At 45.4% G+C, this 18790-nt stretch overlaps 1 protein-coding gene across 1 annotated transcript; it reads right to left on the bottom strand.

The window, feature by feature from the left end:
* Positions 1-5659: 5659 nt before the first annotated feature.
* Positions 5660-18013, bottom strand: meox2b (mesenchyme homeobox 2b). The gene is made up of 3 exons (XM_052470108.1): positions 16991-18013; positions 12046-12218; positions 5660-6609 (listed from the first exon to the last, which is right to left on the bottom strand). The coding sequence occupies exons 1-3, from the start codon at positions 17517-17519 to the stop codon at positions 6388-6390; spliced, it is 924 nt and encodes a 307-aa protein (XP_052326068.1). The 5' UTR covers positions 17520-18013; the 3' UTR covers positions 5660-6387.
* Between the last annotated feature and the right edge of the window lie 777 nt (positions 18014-18790).

Genomic DNA, 18790 nt, shown 5'->3' with positions numbered 1-18790 from the left:
GACAGTGTCCATTGCCAATGTATAAGGACTTCCCATTATGAAATGTACATGCTCAATCAACATCAATGAGAAATTCTTACTTCCTATGACTTCCAATTATCAGACATGACAAATAGACTTTCTAGGTTGATTCAGGGCTTAACATAGTGATATATATCAGTTGGTCAGTATATATGCCATTTGGACATGGTTCCCTGACTTTTTGGGTTCAGAAGCCGACTTCCTATGATACAATATGGCAAATGGACAAAACTTACTAGATTTGTATTATTGACCTGACTTTGTGACCATTTCTCATATGAAAATCTATGGTGGAGCGTGCTCACCCCCTTTGGGATTTTTGGTTTATTACAGTTGGCATTTGTAATGTTCTGGTTGCAATATGGTTTTGATTAACTGCCGTCCATTTGAGTGGTATTTGCAATTGTGTATATGGTTCGCCCAATGCCAATAAGTTGCCAGTCATTATTGTCCATTTCATGGGGGTCTTCCGTTACTCTGCCAAGATAACAGCTCTGAGTTGTCTCCTATAATGTTTGATGAGGTGGGAGAACACATAGGAAGGGATTTGAGACCATTTCTCCATATGGAAACTCTCCAAATCCTTGGTCCTCGGTTGTGGACTCTCCTCTTCAGCTCAACCCACAGGTTTTCAATAGGGTTTAGGACAGAGAACTGGGATGGCCATTGCAAAATCTTGATTCTATGGTCAGTGAACCATTTTCATGTGGATTTGGAGGTTTGCTTTGGATCGTTGTCCTGTTGGAAGATCCAACGACGACCCAGTTTCAGCCTCCTGGCAGAGGCAGACGGGTTTTGGCCTAAAATCTCCTGGTACAGTCCTTGATGGAGTCCATGATACCATGTATCCTAACAAGGTTCCCAGGGCCTTTGGAAGTAAAACAGCCTCACAACATCACAGATCCACCACCATACTTCACAGTGGGGATTATGTTATTTTCATTTTCTGCATGACCATGGCTCTTTTTATGCCAAACCCACCTCTGGTGTTTGTTGCCAAAAAGCTATATTTTAGTATCATCAGACCATAGAATCTGGTTGCAATCAAAGTTTCAATGACATTTAGCAAACTCGAGGAGTGTAGGCTTGTGGTTTGGTGACAGTACAGGCTTTCGTCTGGCAACCATTCCACATGACTTGTTGGCATGGAGGTGGGGTTTAATTGAAGTTTTGGAGACTTAGTGACCTCAAAATGTTACCAAATTCTGCAATTCTCCAACTGTGATCCTTAGAGATTATTTTGCCACTGTGCGTGGGGGGAAAATACACCTGCGTCCTCTTCTTGGCAAGTTCATCCACAGCTCCAGTTGTTTAAAATGATTTCCCTAATATTGGAGATGTATATTTTCAGGCGTGTAGTTATCTTTTTACAGCCATTGCCTGATTTGTGAAGGTCAACAACCTTTTGTTGCATTTCATTTATGTGTTCTCTGGCCTTTCCATGTTGATGGATGACTAATGGAATTTAGCCTCACATTTATACCCTAGTGAAACAGGCCATCACTACAGACCCTGGTTCAATCCCAGGCTCTGTCACAGCCGGCCGTGACCGGGAGACCCATGAGGCGGCTCACAATTGTCCCAGCGTCGCTCCTGGGTTAGGGGAGGGTTTGGCCAGCTGGGATTTCCTTGCCCATCATGATCTAGCGACTCCTTGTGGTGTGCTGGGCGCCTGCAAGCTGACCTCGATCGCCAGCTGGACGGTGTTTCCTCCGACACATTGGTGCAGCTGGCTTCCGCATTAAGCGAGCAGTGTGTCAAGAAGCAGTGCATCTTGGCAGGGTTGTGTTTTGGAGGACGCATGTCTCTCGATCTTTGCCTGTCTCGAGTCCGTAGGGGAGTTGCAGCGATGGGACAAGACTGTAACTGCCAATTGGATATCACAGAAAAGGGGTAAAAAGTCTTAATCAGAATACACATCCATTTGATTTTGTTCATAAGAATTTCTAGGGGTGTCAATAATTGTGACACGTTTTTGAATACTTTTTTTTCTTGATCATTTTTTTTTTCTTTGAACAATTTTAACTAAATGAATGGTTAGATTCATATGATATTTTGAATGTACGATCAAGCTGATAAACAAGAATGTGATTTTTTTCTACAACCTTTTTTGTTCATATTTACCTAGGGTGTCAATAATTCAGGAGGGCACTGTAATATACAGACATATTTTTGCTGTGATGTCTGTATTGTTTATGATAGCATCTAGTTTGGCTGTAGTATTAATATGCGTGACTGAGTCCTTTATCGCTCCAGGTGTGAAGTCACTATCTGCACCCTTCAGTTCCTGGCCCAGACCAGAACCATTTCTTCATACCAGCTATTGTAAAAGTGTCTCTTATGCCAATAAATAAGGCTCTAAATGGCTAAAACAGCTGTCACTCATGGTCCCCTGCCAGTTTATTGGAGGACTTGTGGTTTCCTGCATTTCGTCATCCAATATCATCCGGCCATAATCTTGTGATTCGGAACAATTTCCTGAGCACGAGTTCAATCCCTTAGTGTCTCATATTCTGCTCTCTCCACTGTCACAACTATAACTACATTATGATATTAGACTTAACTGTGTTATTATGTTATTACACAAATTCCATCATTATTGTATTAAACAGTGACGTAACCAGAAATTTGCCAATTTGCCAATGTCTGAGGAATTTTGTGATGCTGAAGAACTTCATGATGTGGGTCAGTTTGAGCCTTGAGTAGGCCTCGATCATTTTTGGGGCAGAGTGCTGTTTTGTTCAGATCATTATGATATAAAACCCAGGTAAAGAAGATACACTGTTGGCCTTAAACACCCTGGAATGCTAACCAGCCATGAAGCATGTGATGTGACCTGATTTGTGAGTTATGCATAATTATTTAAATAAACATGTAGTTGTAGATTTTTCAGTTGGCCTTTTTAATGTATCCCAGATGTACCATGTCTTGGACATGTCCCAAACTGTCTGTAAAAACGGTGAGAAATTCAACACAGGCATATCCACGGTCAATGTTATTCTCAAAGCAACTCAGTCACTGAGAAAAAGCTAAAAAAGTTCAAACTCACTTTGTAAACACCAAAATTTCAGTATCTGCTTACATTGTGTTGCTGGAAAGCGATTCTAGATTCAAGACAAGGATTCTGGCACTCAGAGTCTGGATCGCGGTGTGTTTAAACATATTCCGCTACCAGAGAGAAACAGAAATCACAATTTTCACTATAGTTTTGGGTATCGTACTACAGTGTACATCATCTTTCAACACCTACACTATACTGAGAATAATACTAAATCCTTTCAGTTGGAAAAGCAAAGGAGATGCTCAGATTCAATGTGGAAAAGACTTTAGTTGGCGTGTGTTGTTCTTGGCATGGAGGGTTGTAATGACAACATTACCCTTCCTGCAGAACGAAAGCTGCTCCCAAAGGGATCAAGGTAGAAGGTTCATTCAAGATCAGAAGTTACACGGTGCAGAGGTATTCCACAACGACAGGCTTTCGCCTGTACCGCACCGTCCCTTCACACTGTAATGCAGAACACTGGAGCACCATTGAAATGGAACTAGACACAATTACGTTAGCTGTCTACGTTTGATTACATGTCATATCAATGGGTATACAAAATGTAACACATGTTAAGTGTGTGATCTACTCTGTCAAAGAAAGCTTTAAAAATGTTGTTTTTTAATTGTGCGTTTCTTTCAGATGATGTTCTTGGGTTGTCAATGTTCATGTTCTTTGTGTACATTTGTTTATCCGCTCATGCAGGAATTAATTTGTCTTGTAATTGTTGCCTCTGCAGGGTCAGATCCATCACACTGTTTAGACGGGTCTCTGATCACTGCAGCGGAACATATGTCTGGGCTTCACTATAAATCCTCATGAATACATTCCTCATTGTCATTTATTCTCCAACAGCTCTGACCGACATTCCTGATGAGAACCGTCTCTGTGTTCTACTTTGATCAGACGATGTCATATACAAACAGCTAAATCAGACAGTCAGCTAATAAAAGAAACAGAGAGAGAAAGCAGGGTTCTGGAGTCTGATGAAATCTGACCACAACTGAACACAAATCCACTTTGTCTGTGATTCTGAGGGAGCTGGAAAGCCACAAATCAGTTAAATCCAAACTTGCAGTTATTGCATAACCAGCTGGTTCTGTACTTTAGGAGGCCACGGTTCTGTACTTTAGGAGGCCACAGTTCTGTACTTTAGGAGGCTACGGTTCTGTACTTTAGGAGGCTACGGTTCTGTACTTTAGGAGGCTACGGTTCTGTACTTTAGGAGGCCACGTATCTGTACTTTAGGAGGCTACGGTTCTGTACTTTAGGAGGCTACGGTTCTGTACTTTAGGAGGCCACGGTTCTGTACTTTAGGAGGCTACGGTTCTGTACTTTAGGAGGCTACGGTTCTGTACTTTAGGAGGCCACGGTTCTGTACTTTAGGAGGCTACGGTTCTGCCTCGGCCAAAACCAGCTGGTCCTGTACTGTAAGAGGCTACGGCTCTGCCACGGCCAAAACCAGCTGGCTCTGTACTGTAAGAGGCTACGGCTCTGCCACGGCCAAAACCAGCTGGTCCTGTACTGTAAGAGGCTACGGTTCTGCCTCGGCCAAAACCAGCTGGTCCTGTACTGTAAGAGGCTACGGTTCTGCCTCGGCCAAAACCAGCTGGTCCTGTACTGTAAGAGGCTACGGCTCTGCCACGGCCAAAACCAGCTGGCTCTGTACTGTAAGAGGCTACGGCTCTGCCACGGCCAAAACCAGCTGGTTCTTTACTGTAAAAGGCTACGGCTCTGCCACGGCCAAAACCAGCTGGTCCTGTACTGTAAGAGGCTACGGCTCTGCCACGGCCAAAACCAGCTGGCTCTGTACTGTAAGAGGCTACGGCTCTGCCACGGCCAAAACCAGCTGGTTCTTTACTGTAAAAGGCTACGGCTCTGCCACAGCCAAAACCAGCTGGTTCTGTACTGTAAGAGTCTACGGCTCTGCCTCTGCCAAAACCAGCTGGTCCTGTACTGTAGGAGGCCACGGTTCTGCCACGGCCAAAACCAGCTGGTCCTGTACTGTAAGAGGCTACGGCTCTGCCACGGCCAAAACCAGCTGGTCCTGTACTGTAAGAGGCTACGGCTCTGCCACGGCCAAAACCATCTGGTCCTGTACTGTAGGAGGCTACGGCTCTGCCTCGGCCAAAACCAGCTGGTTCTGTACTGTAGGAGGCTACGGTTCTGCCTCGTCCAAAACCAGCTGGTCCTGTACTGTAGGAGGCTATGGCTCTGCCTCGGCCAAAACCAGCTGGTCCTGTACTGTAGGAGGATACGGCTCTGCCACGGCCAAAACCAGCTGGTTCTGTACTGTAGGAGGATAAGGCTCTGCCACGGCCAAAACCAGCTGGTTCTGTACTTTAGGAAACCACGGTTCTGCCACGGCCCAAACCAGCCGGTTCTGTACTGTAGGAGGCTACGGCTCTGCCTCTGCCAAAACGGCACTCTAAAACACAAATTAGAATGCACACTCATACAGAAGGCAAAGAAACTCTAGGTCTACATATGGTTTTAAATGACATTAACATGTTTTTTTTTACAGATCTAGTAACATACCAATTGTGCAATATTGTGAGAATGTTCAAGAACCGGACAATGACAAAAATGTTTTTGATTGATCTGTTTTATTCCCTTAAGAAACCATTATGTCCCAGATTTATATGTAATAAAAGTATACATTTTTCAAAAATTTAACTTTTAAGACTCTTAGTGGAAGCAAAATGTAAAACCAATGGAGATGTTTGCTAATATGCATCATTCAGTTATGTTGTAAGTAAATCAGCATAGTAGAACTCACGGTAATAGCCTACTATTCAATTCAATTCCACAATTTTACTTAAAACTAATTGGACGACTTTTGTATTCCAAACGGAGTAAATACAGTAGAATCTTATATTTGACAGTTCAAAAATCCAAGCCATTCTATCAAGGCACTTGTGGAATGTTCACAATAATATACAATTATATTTCCAATTTACAGTCTCATGTGCTTGAGGGTTTGCTGACAAGCATATCATTTGTTGTTTTATTTCACACATCCAGTTGTTCATTCCATGCTCCTTCCATTCCTTCTTCTTCTTGCTAACCTTGACTTCTTTCTTTCTTCACTCCTTTGCCAATCAACAAACACCTTCAGTCAGAAAACCTGTTTGTTGCTGGTTCCTGAGAGAAAAGGCCTAGGTGTTCTTTCTGAGTTCTGAGTCTAATCTCCACATACTGTATGTAATGCTGTACCTGTAAATGCAACATGATCTCATCAACTCACTGCATTTTTAGACGTTTGTTCAAATGGCCGCAAACTTAACCTTTGACCTCTGCGTGGCATATGTGGCAGGTCAGGGTCATAAGTGAGCGTGCTCTGAGCTCTGGTCGCTGTCGTGACTGTCCTCATTACCAGGGGAACCAGTGGAGTGGTGTAGTCCTCCCACCATGCCAGAGTACTCTGAGGGTAACAGAGTTCCCTTCTTCACGTTGACCAGTTCTTTCTCTCGCGCCGCTGCCCCCTGTTGACCTCCTTTAACACGCTTCCACTTCATCCTTCTGTTCTGGAACCACACTTTTACCTGGAGGAGAAGAGAACGATTAATTTACAGGGCAAGAGCGTGGAAGTTATACGGCGGGGGTCCACCTCAGAACCTGGAGGGCGACAGTGACTGCTAATTTTGTCTCGTTCCTTTGGTGTCTGATTTAGACACTCCTATGAGGAATGAAAACCTGCAGATGCTGTGGCCCTCAAGGACTGGAGTTTGACACTTGGGATCAGGGCTGGGGGATCATAGCGCTTCTCAGTAACAAGGGCAATATTAGCCGAGGTTTAAGAAAATGTATTTAGTATAATAATAACCACATGAAGAACATTTCAATAACTTTGAAGCGCACAAAGTGTTCAGGCATTGTTGTGAGCGAGTGGAGATGGGGTGTATATTGTGTGTGAGGTTCTGAGGTAACTTGATTCCATTGTTGGTTCGTGGCGTTCTGGAGTTCTTGGTATGTAGGCCCATCAATAAAACCCTAGCGTCCCCCCACCTCTTCCCTCCTGTTTCCCCTCAGTAATACCCTGGCGTCCCCCCACCTCTTCCCTCCCGTTCCCCCTCAGTAAAACCCTAGCGTCCCCCCACCTCTTCCCTCCCGTTCCCCCTCAGTAAAACCCTAGCGTCCCCCCACCTCTTCCCTCCCGTTCCCCCTCAGTAAAACCCTAGCGTCCCCCACCTTTTCCCTCCCGTTCCCCCTCAGTAAAACCCTAGCGTCCCCCATCTCTTCCCTCCCGTTCCCCCTCAGTAAAACGCTAGCGTCCCCCCACCTCTTCCCCCTCGTTCCCCCTCAGTAAAACCCTAGCGTCCCCCACCTCTTCCCTCCCGTTCCCCCTCAGTAAAACCCTAGCGTCCCCCCACCTCTTCCCTCCCAATTCCCCCTCAGTAAAACCCTAGCGTCCCCCACCTCTTCCCTCCCGTTCCCCCTCAGTAAAACCCTAGCGTCCCCCACCTCTTCCCTCCTGTTCCCCCTCAGTAAAACCCTAGCGTCCCCCCACCTCTTCCCTCCCGTTCCCCCTCAGTAAAACCCTAGCGTCCCCCCACCTCTTCCCTCCCGTTCCCCCTCAGTAAAACCCTAGCGTCCCCCACCTCTACCCTCCTGTTCCCCCTCAGTAAAACCCTAGCGTCCCCCACCTCTTCCCTCCTGTTCCCCCTCAGTAAAACCCTAGCGTCCCCCCACCTCTTCCCTCCCATTCCCCCTCAGTAAAACCCTAGCGTCCCCCACCTCTTCCCTCCTGTTCCCCCTCAGTAAAACCCTAGCGTCCCCCACCTCTTCCCTCCCGTTCCCCCTCAGTAAAACCCTAGCGTCCCCCACCTCTTCCCTCCCGTTCCCCCTCAGTAAAACCCTAGCGTCCCCCACCTCTTCCCTCCCGTTCCCCCTCAGTAAAACCCTAGTGTCCCCCACCTCTTCCCTCCTGTTCCCCCTCAGTAAAACCCTAGCGTCCCCCACCTCATCCCTCCCGTTCCCCTTCAGTAAAACCCTAGCGTCCCCCACCTCTTCCCTCCCGTTCCCCCTCAGTAAAACCCTAGCGTCCCCACCTCTACCCTCCTGTTCCCCCTCAGCAAAACCCTAGCGTCCCCCACCTCTTCCCTCCTGTTCCCCCTCAGTAAAACCCTTGCGTCCCCCACCTCTTCCCTCCCGTTCCCCCTCAGCAAAACCCTAGCGTCCCCCACCTCTACCCTCCTGTTCCCCCCAGTAAAACCCTAGCGTCCCCCACCTCTTCCCTCCTGTTCCCCCTCAGTAAAACCCTAGCGTCCCCCACCTCTTCCCTCCCGTTCCCCCTCAGTAAAACCCTAGCGTCCCCCACCTCTTCCCTCCCGTTCCCCCTCAGTAAAACCCTAGCGTCCCCCACCTCTTCCCTCCCGTTCCCCCTCAGTAAAACCCTAGCGTCCCCCACCTCTTCCCTCCCGTTCCCCCTCAGTAAAACCCTAGCGTCCCCCACCTCTTCCCTCCTGTTCCCCCTCAGTAAAACCCTAGCGTCCCCCACCTCTTCCCTCCTGTTCCCCCTCAGTAAAACCCTTACGTACCCCCTGTGCGTCAGGAAACCAATGTCCTGAATCTGTTGGTGTGAACCCTTCTCTATCAGTGTGTGACAGAGATTTACAGCCTCAGTGAACAACACCTCTGTCTGAGCAGAGCATGTGCGCGCACACACACACACACACACACACACACACACACACACACTCTCACACACACACACACACACACACACACACATACATACATACATACATACATACATACATACATACATACATACATACATACATACATACATACATACATACAGGAGTGTGCAACCCAGCTCCCCCACCTCTCTTTTCACACACACACACACTCCTCCCGACACACCATTCCCCCCCCTCGCACACACTCTCTAGCTCCCCCACCTCCCTCTTCACACGGTATGATCTTACGTAAACCCTGAGAGACACCTCGTCTACCAGAGCTGGCAGCCGAGTACTAAATCATTATCTACAAGATCATTACAGTCGCACGCCACTTGAGTCTTGGTTCCCCCATTGTAAACGACGGGGTACTTTGGGTCGTTTTGACCCCACTGTGTACGATGTGGGTTGCACAGGGTGACACTGAACCCTGGGTGTAGGGTATAGGTAGCACTCGTTGACAGTGGGGCCAGTTATTGTTGGCTGTCGTGGTTAGTGTTGGCTGTCGTGGTTAGTGTTGGCTGTCGTGGTTAGTGTTGGCTGTCGTGGTTAGTGTTGGCTGTCGTGGTTAGTGTTGGCTGTCGTGGTTAGTGTTGGCTGTCGTGGTTAGTGTTGGCTGTCGTGGTTAGTGTTGGCTGTCGTGGTTAGTGTTGGCTGTCGTGGTTAGTGTTGGCTGTCGTGGTTAGTGTTGGCTGTCGTGGTTAGTGTTGGCTGTCGTGGTTAGTGTTGGCTGTCGTGGTTAGTGTTGGCTGTCGTGGTTAGTGTTGGCTGTCGTGGTTAGTGTTGGCTGTCGTGGTTAGTGTTGGCTGTCGTGGTTAGTGTTGGCTGTTGGGGCGTCTTATTTCGACATGGCCAGGTATGTGCTGATGCATGAGTCACGTCCGCACACTGGCGGGGGGCCCTGCCTCGGATCCTGTTCCTGACTCCACAGATCCTTCAGTATTTGCGTCTCTTCTTCGTGATGATTAAGCTGCTGCCTAAAACGGCCCGATCGGATCGGGAATGAGCGAAGCTCCCTTCCCCATCCCCCACTGACGACCCTTCACAGCCCTACCTCTCCTGTTGGCCCTACCCATCCCCCACTGACGACCCTTCACAGCCCTACCCCTCCTGTTGGCCCTTCCCATGCCCCACAAACTCCAACCCCCTCCTATACTCCCTTCATCCCCACCCCTCTCTTATCCACCCCCCTGAGCGACCTGCTTTTTCACAGGAGTCCAAAGCTCTCCTGGATTTATTTTAGGCATTGTGGCCTGCCACTCACAGGCCCAAGACAGGAGTTAAGTTTACAGAGTAAACACGCATGTGTGGCTCATTTTCGAATAAACAGGTTTAGCATCGACCGCCTCATAAAACTAAGTCCTTCGTATGTTTTTGTTTTACATACACACAAACACACAAATGCACTCGGACACACATATCCACGAGCCGTACAAAATCTTCTGCCAGCCTTGGGTGCAACTCTAATTGGGCAATCAGTAAGTTCTACCTAAGTTGTTGCACACACACACACACACACACACACACACACACACACACACACACACTCGCAGGGTTCAATGGCGAGACGAGATGAGGATTGGTGTCCACAACTTGTATAAACCCCTGCCACTGTATATGCCCTTGGGCTGAGACCAGAATGTACAATCATTATTGGTAAAGCTATATAGTAGTTAATAGCAAGATCAGCACTGTAAGATAATAGCCACGAAGGATGTTAGAGTGGGTTTAACATCCAAGATCAACCCCACACGCGTACACACGCACACACACACGTACACACACACTCACTCACTCACTCACACACACACACACACACACACACACACACACACACACACACACACACACACACACACACACACACACACACAGAGACACACACACACACACACAAACAAGCACACACACACACACACACATGTACACACACACACACACAGAGACAGACACAGACACACAACCCCCACGCACATCCAGATTTATAGGCCTTGCATTGGGAATGTGTGGAGAAGAGAGGACAGGAGAGGAGAGAGGAAGAGAGGAGAGGCAGCCAATATGAGTGGGAGTGATTGTGAAGGACAGGGCTCCAAGCTGGAAGGCCTAAGTCCTCAGTGGGTTGTTGCCTGGCTGCCTGGGCCTGGCCTTGAAAGTCTGATTGGACTTATACAACAGACTATGATTTCCAAAAGCACTTATGGGTGTGGTGAGTGTGTAGGTTGGTTAGGTTAAACGCATCACTACCAACAGACTTATGCAGACCAACTTTTTAGATCAAGGCAGATTAAGACATAAAAAAAAAGTTTGTTTCTTTTCATCCTGGCCCCAGTTTAATCCTACATACTGGACTAAAGAACACTTTCAATAGAGATTCTCCCTTCTGCATACTGTGTGGGAATCCGCCCCTTAATGTCAGTGTACTTCCTATTAGTGTCTGAAGGGAATACAGAAACATCTGGTGTCTGACACATGCCATGAGACAGTCCCTGCACACACACAGACAGACCAGCGGTGCTGGCAACACACACACACACACACACACACACACACACACACACACACACACACACACACACACACACACACACACACACACACACACACACACACACACACACACACACACACACACACACACACACACACACACACACACACAGCACAGATATATCAAAAAGCCTCCGTGGTTTTGGTTTGGAAAGCGATGCGATTCAGAACATTAGCATGACAAGCGTTTGGTAATGTCAAAACATACAGGGTTTTCATCCTGAGGCCTGTGCAGTTTTTAATAGAATCCCTAACAACTGCTGTTAGCTGACATTTCTGTGTGAGTCTTTGAATAGATGAGTCTGTGAGTTCTTAGGGTAATTACAGAATCAGTCCTCTAACTCACACAAAATGTTCTGATTTATTTGATCATCAAAGGGAGAAATGAACTGCATAATGTTTTGTCATTAGATGATTAGATGATAAGCCAATATGATAAGCCTGTGGTCCTTCTGTGGCTCAGTTGGTAGAGCATGGCGCTTGTAACGCCAGGGTAGTGGGTTCGATTCCCGGGACCACCCTTACCTAGAATGTATGCACACATGACTGTAAGTCGCTTTGATAGCGTCAGCTAAATGGCATATATATTTTTATAAGCCAATATGATAAGCCAATATGACTAATTAACTTGTTTTGTTTTATCAACACCACACAGGTAAGATACTTCTTTTTTTCTTTATCACTTTTCACTTGTTTTATATGCAAATGTTTATAGATTTGATTGCTTCCACACAACAACAGGTAACGTACTTGTCTTTCTGTGAGGTCGAGGTTGACTGCTATCTCATACCGCCTCAGTCTCGTCAGGTAGTTGTGGTGCGCAAACTCTGACTCCAGTTCCCGGATCTGTTCCTTGGTGAACGCTGTCCTCTCCTTCCTGGGCTTGCTGTTCACGTCAGACTTATAGCTCCCGTCCTGGGAATCTGAAATGAAAAACAGAACTTTTTCCAGACACTGTTGAGTCGCCAAAAAAGAAAGGCGAGGAAAACGTGGTGAAAAAAGAAGGGATTGTGTGATAAACTGCAGGGCTGAAATGCAAAATGAAAGCAAAACAATTAGGGGTGACAATCACCTTTTATTATGGGGATATTGTTCATGCACACTTTATAGTGTCTTACTGGAGGAGGGGGAAGCTGCATGAGAGGTGGCAGGCAGGGAGTTCTCTACAGTCTCAGAGCCCAGCTCCCTCCGACAACTACCCTGTGTTCTTTCTCTGAAACAAACTCACTCATCTTCACTCCTTGGAGCATAGAAAGAAACAGACTGATATCACTCAAATATTAGCAAGTTGTAACACATTCTTACCGTATGTGGAAATTCCACAAATCAATTTTCTATAGCCTCATTTCTTTTAAACCTAGGCAACACAGAAAATACTGTAGGCCCTATAACAATCATTTGTTTAACTGGAAAGTTGGTGGAATTGTCTCTGCCTCTCTCCAGTACTTTATCACCTGTTCTAAATAGAAGTGTCATCCAAAAAGAGGGCTAATATTTGAGGCTAGCCAATTCGATACTGTTAAAAGTTCATCTCTGGTGGATTGGAGGGTAGGTGAAGCTGAGGTCAGTCAGGTGTGGGGTAATGTGAAGCTGTAATGCATGTGGTAATGTCTGATGTAATAATGCATGTGATAATGTGGAGCTAATGTCCCTTGTAACTAAATGATGAGATGGAAGGTATTATTTATTTTATGAAAAATGTAAGTAAAGCTATTGAATTTGGCCATCCAACTCGTGCCCCAAAAATGAGGTGCATGCTGCCTCTGCTATGTGGGGTGCGGTAGCGTGATAATGTGATGTGGTAATGTGGGAAGGTAATGTAGGGTGTGAACCTCCCACCTATCACCTGGCAGACTGAACAATAGACCAATAGATACATAGATCAGCTAAGCACCACCCACGGGCCTGGACATCAAATGGAGCATGATCGGAAATCGTACACCGGCCCACTCTACATACAGGCTGAAGTGTTTCAGCAGATGCCACTGGTAAGAGTGTGTGGTGCAATTCATCGTATATTTGTTTGAAGTTAACTAGACTTCAGAAAGACTTTCCAGATTGTAATTTATTTTGGTCTAATTGTCTGTATTTAATCCAGATTGTAATTTATTTTGGTCTAATTGTCTGTATTTAATCCAGATTGTGATTTATTTTGGTCTAATTGTCTGTATTTAATCCAGATTGTTATTTATTTTGGTCTAATTGTCTGTATTTAATCCAGATTGTTATTTATTTTGGTCTAATTGTCTGTATTTAATCCAGATTGTTATTTATTTTGGTCTAATTGTCTGTATTTAATCCAGATTGTTATTTATTTTGGTCTAATTGTCTGTATTTAATCCAGATTGCTCAATTGGATTCTGAAAAGGGTACATTTAATCAAATCCTTTTCTAATGTTTTTTTTGTTCATATAGATGTGGCTTCAAATTGGGTGAACCTCATTCAAATATCTCTTAATAACACTACAATTCATCGAAAGAGTTGAGCTGTAATTTACATGTTGTTCTCTGGTCCACGCCAAATAAAACCAGCTAACCTTCTCTCAGTTCAACTGTAATTGTTGGACGTGTTGGATGTGCTGACAAATGAAATAGTGCCAGGAAAGTATTTCTCTCTGCCACATCCAGTCCCATGTATTCATGGCACTCGATTTATTAAAACAGAATATGGGACGAAGACATTTCTGGAAATAAAATCTTCAAAAAAAATATCTTTCACATGGTTTAGGTATTTTATTTTATTTGAAACAATTGTTTAATGGTATATACCGTACAGTGTCTTGCAACACTCCTTTAATATTCCTACAACATGAATCTACTTTTGTTCAGCATCCTTTGTTATGTATCAAGAAGGTGCATTTTACCATTATTTTACCACTTATTTCACTATTGCCACAGCATGCTACCTCATAAGACCGTTACCTCATCAGAAATAGGACCTCAAATAAAGCCCAAGTTGCCTTTTATAACGCGCAATGGAGGTTAATGTTAGGAAACGTGATTGGTGTTAAAGGTGCAGCTCCTGGGTAGGGCTTCACAGTTCTACTGGCTCCCAATTACAATTGCACCCTGGGGTAAAACTAACCTGAGAGATGACAAATGGAAGTGGAAAGTTAACTACTGGGCACAACAGCACTTCTACCTGGTGGGTTTCCCTGCAGGGAGAACGATACAGATACAGACAGTAGGACCTGGCAGAGCCTTCCTGCTCATTCAAACGGGGCCCCTTCAATTTGATACATTTTTAGGATGAAAAAAGGCACAATACAGTATAACTAACAGAATGAATGGAAAGGGAATTTGGCCATCCTATCAGTGCCCCAATCAAATGTGTTGGTGCACGACACCACTGGAAGCTGGTGTCAGTGAAATGGCTTCTGGATACAGAGAGCAGTGCTCTTGTCGTGACCCTGCACTGATGACCTGAATCAGCCCTCGTGTAGCCGCCAGGAAGTCCAGACACTGTGCTAGTAACTTATTAAGGGCCTGACTTGTCTGGTCCCCAGCCCAGATATGGATGGAGCTTGCATTATTATGGTGACTGCTGATAATGAGGGCTACAGCCATATACAGCCATATTAGGTCTAGTGCGGTGCCCTGCATGACGTGTCCAACGCATTTAGCCATCGGCCATTTTGAGACTCCACCCGGGGTACAGATCAGTTTGTCCTTACAACCTCAGTGCTCTCAAAGGCAACATAGTCGTTGGGAGGACAGTGTGTAAAATTATCTATAATATCACTGACTTAGGTACACATTCCCACGTGCCACTGAATGGGCTCATCTGAAAATAGTTGTTTAACAAATGTGGAAGTTGGACCTAAATATAGAGCTTTTTGTTACGTCACTAATGGACTAATACAGTTCTATTCTATTTTCTTCCATTCCATTTCATTCTATCATCCATACTGTCAATGACCAACAGTGATTTCCAGAGTGTTATGGATGAATTCTCCACCCACATTATTATTATTATTAAGAGGCGGCTTTTACACACAGCTGTTGCGGCTAATGCTATAGGTACGTACGTTGTACAGCCATAAATACTATGTAGGTTAGGCCTATGAAAAAGTCCAGGTGTGCCCGTTGTAACAGTTTAAAAGGAGGCTTCACAGAAATCACACCTGCAGGCCATTAATACCCTGGAGGAAAATGTCACTGTTGATTATCCCTGGGAGCCTGAAGAGAGGGACAAATAAAATATTGGCTGTGCCAGGCTATAACCTATAAAATGGGGTTGAGGGGGTTGAGATTGAGGATTGTTAAAGGGCACTTTGATTCTAATGAAAAAGGAAGATTGTCTCAGTTACTTTCTATCGGTTCAATCTACGTCAATATTGCAGCAAATGACAGAAGTAAATCAATTCCCTATTGCTTAACACTGAGAGAGGAAACCAAAGTATCTTCATATCTGTTAAAACAAATGTAGACAGAAAGGTAATGGATCTAATGCTTCAAATAACAGAAGATGACTGCAAATCTGTAATGCATCACACTTGCTCATTTCTTCATTTAAAATTATCAATAGAATAGTGTGACTATTGACCTTAGTATTTAGAAAGACAATTTAACCTTTGTATCAAGTCAATTTATAAAAACATTAATTCATTATTTATCTGTTGTTTTACTGAAAAGATAACTAAATGATGGTGTGAGAATAATTTCATTAATTGAATTCAGGTGAAATGAAGTACAAGATCATATGTTCAGTGTGTGGCCTTGCCGCCTAGTGTTTCACACATCAAGGCGCTGTTTCTAAAAAAGCGCTTGTCTGCATTTAATTTAAATATCAATAAAGTTAGGCTAATCCTCGTAAAATTCTAGACAGTATTTCCAGATATGAATGAATGTCAATAAAGCATGGAAAACAGTAGCGATAAGACATAATCGAGATCAAATAAGGTCCTTAAAGATCCTACAACACAAGGTGTTATAATACTGAAATGTGGGTATACATATCTTCCCATTAAGAGATGCTAACACCGTTTAATGTTCCATTACAGCTAACTGTAGTGCAACAGCTAGTCATTGAAATGAATTGATTACATTTGCAAGTAGACAATTAAGAAAACAAAATTATATCCAACATTGAACCATGAGCATCAAGCAGTCGGTAATCAAATAAGACATCGGTTTCAATTATCAGAACTACGTCAGTTTCAAATAAACCTGAAGAAAAATGCAAATGACACACGGCCCTCAATAGTATCTGGACAACCACTGTAAAAACAAGGCCCAAATGCTAAAACAATAAGCCTACCTACTTGTTAGTAAGGTTCAAACTTTGAATTGACTTTGAAACTAAAAAGTATGCACTGAACCCTGTTGTCATTGCACAACTTCTCATGAGGTTCTCGAATTTAGGAGCATTGACGCAGAAGACTACAGCGCTTTCAGTGATCATGAAAACATTAGCCAATTAGTTCAAATGCAAACGATTCATTTGTGTGTTTTATTACTGTATCACAAACGGTTCTCTCCGGTTTCAACATCTGTGGACTGTGTTTGCTTACACACAGATGGGTGAAATCCCCAATATGAGAATAGACAAACCAAAAACTTCAAATCGTTATACTCCCTCGCTATGTGATGAAAATTCCTCAGTGAGTTTTGAAAGAAACAATCAAAACTTTGAGACTGAACTCAAAGCTAAGAAAAGCATAGAGGAGAGAAGAGAATAATGTCCTCATCTTACCTGAGCTGTGCAAATCATCTTTCCCTTTACTGTTCCGTCTCTGTTCAGTCTCGTCCGGGGACATCGTCTGTCGTCCAAAGTCCCCAGGGACACAGGATACACCTGTGGGGTCACTACTACCTCCCAGACTGGGGTTGGTGTTGGAGCCACACAGATTTGGGGTCCCCCCACCACACCGTTCTGGGACTTGGCTGTCTGGGGGAGGTAGGCAGAGGCCATGCCTAGTGTTGGTTGAGGGCATCTGGGGGACATGCCAGGGAGTCTGGTGGGTCTGGTGCTGTGGGTGGTGGGGGTGCTGCTGATGCGGGTGTCCTCCACGATGGTGGTGTTGCTGCCCTCCGTACACGCCCTCCTCCCCGGGTCCAGGGTACCCCCCACATGGGGGTGAGGAGCCAGGCAGGTCAGGATAGGATATGTGGTCAGAGCGTCCGTGCAGCGCCAGCGGGGACTGGCTAAAGGCAGGGTGGGGGTGCAGACTCTGGGCCGGGGCGTGGGGGCTACGGAGACACCCAAACAGGGAGTGATCCATCACAGTGCTCCACAAGATCCACCCAAAAGACGAACCCCCCTAAGTCCACCACACACACAACCACAAAAACTTACAGGAACTACCAGAGTGACTAATTGAGGCCACAAGACAGAGATGTTGCAGGACAGAGAGTAGAGCAGACTGAAGCCAGTTGAGGGAGGTGGGTGGACCCAGAGCCTCAAATCAGGGCTCTCCTCCACGGCTCTCTCACCTCACACCTCCGTGCGCTCCCCTTTAGTTCCCAGGGAAAGCGATCGGAGAAGGCTGAAGGAAGGCAGAGATTGCAGCGTTGAAAGGTAGGGCCTCCGGTTATCCCGAGCATGCAGCCTGTTGCCAGGCACAGCGCGGGTAAACACTGACTCTGCTGAGCTGGAGCTCGGGTGTCAGGACACAGGGAGACGGTAGACGGAGAAGAGAGACGGAGGAGAGGAGAGACGACTGAGGCCAGAGTGGTTCCAGGGAGAAGGTGGTTCCAGGGAAGTTTGGAGAGAGAATGAGAGGGAGGGAGGGTGGGAGGAGGCCAGGAGCAGGGATGTTATATATAGGACGTAACGTGAGAGGGAGGCCGGGTCACTGGTGAACTGACTCACTGCTAGGCTTCTGACCACATGCATACGATCTTCCTCCAAAACGCAACGCACAATAAATCTAAACCATTCCAATGGCCTGGCCTCCAGAAAAGTGGGTAATTTATTTTGGACCCACCCGACCCCCTCGACACGATTTCTGAGAAGTGCAGTGTTGCGTCAGACTTTAGGGGGTTGGATATTAGGGTTTGGGGGTTCAACACCCCAACATTATCTGCTGTTTGTGTGTTTACTGCATATAGCTGCTGATGCATTGCATTTAGGTGTATAGGTCGTTTGAAAATATGTTTACTGTATGTGTGTAGCCCAATATTCAGCATCTGATTGATTTGATCAACTTTTTATCCAAATCTTCAAATATTGTATGTGTGTTAACATTACCCCTTAACCCCTCCACTCTACTCCCCTCACCCACACACACACACACACACACACACACACACACACACACACACACACACACACACACACACACACACACACACACACACACACACACACACACACACACACACACACACACACACTCCTAAGCATTTAAGCCCTAGTAGTTTTCAACATCACTTTGTCATTCTTTAAATGTATTTTCATGTTTGAAGTCTTCATTAAGTTTTTCCCTTTTTCACCCTGTGTTTTAACTGTCAAAGTATCTCTTTGATCTGAGTTTATTCAGCCATTAGAAAA

Source organism: Oncorhynchus keta, chromosome 19, assembly GCF_023373465.1.
Source record: "Oncorhynchus keta strain PuntledgeMale-10-30-2019 chromosome 19, Oket_V2, whole genome shotgun sequence".
Classification (NCBI taxonomy): Eukaryota; Metazoa; Chordata; class Actinopteri; order Salmoniformes; family Salmonidae; genus Oncorhynchus; species Oncorhynchus keta.
Note: the sequence above shows the minus strand (reverse complement) of the source record. Positions and strands in the feature narration are given on the sequence as shown.

What these genes read in the sequence shown, in the direction of transcription:
- meox2b (XM_052470108.1), bottom strand. Translation starts at nt 17,519, where the DNA reads ATGGATCACTCCCTGTTTGGGTGTCTCCGTAGCCCCCACGCCCCGGCC. An exon ending in AGATGATTTGCACAGCTCAG is followed by an intron (nt 12,219 to 16,990) that starts GTAAGATGAGGA and finishes TTTTCATTTCAG; the next exon opens with ATTCCCAGGACGGGAGCTAT. An exon ending in TCGACCTCACAGAAAGACAA is followed by an intron (nt 6,610 to 12,045) that starts GTACGTTACCTG and finishes CTTCTCCTCCAG; the next exon opens with GTAAAAGTGTGGTTCCAGAA.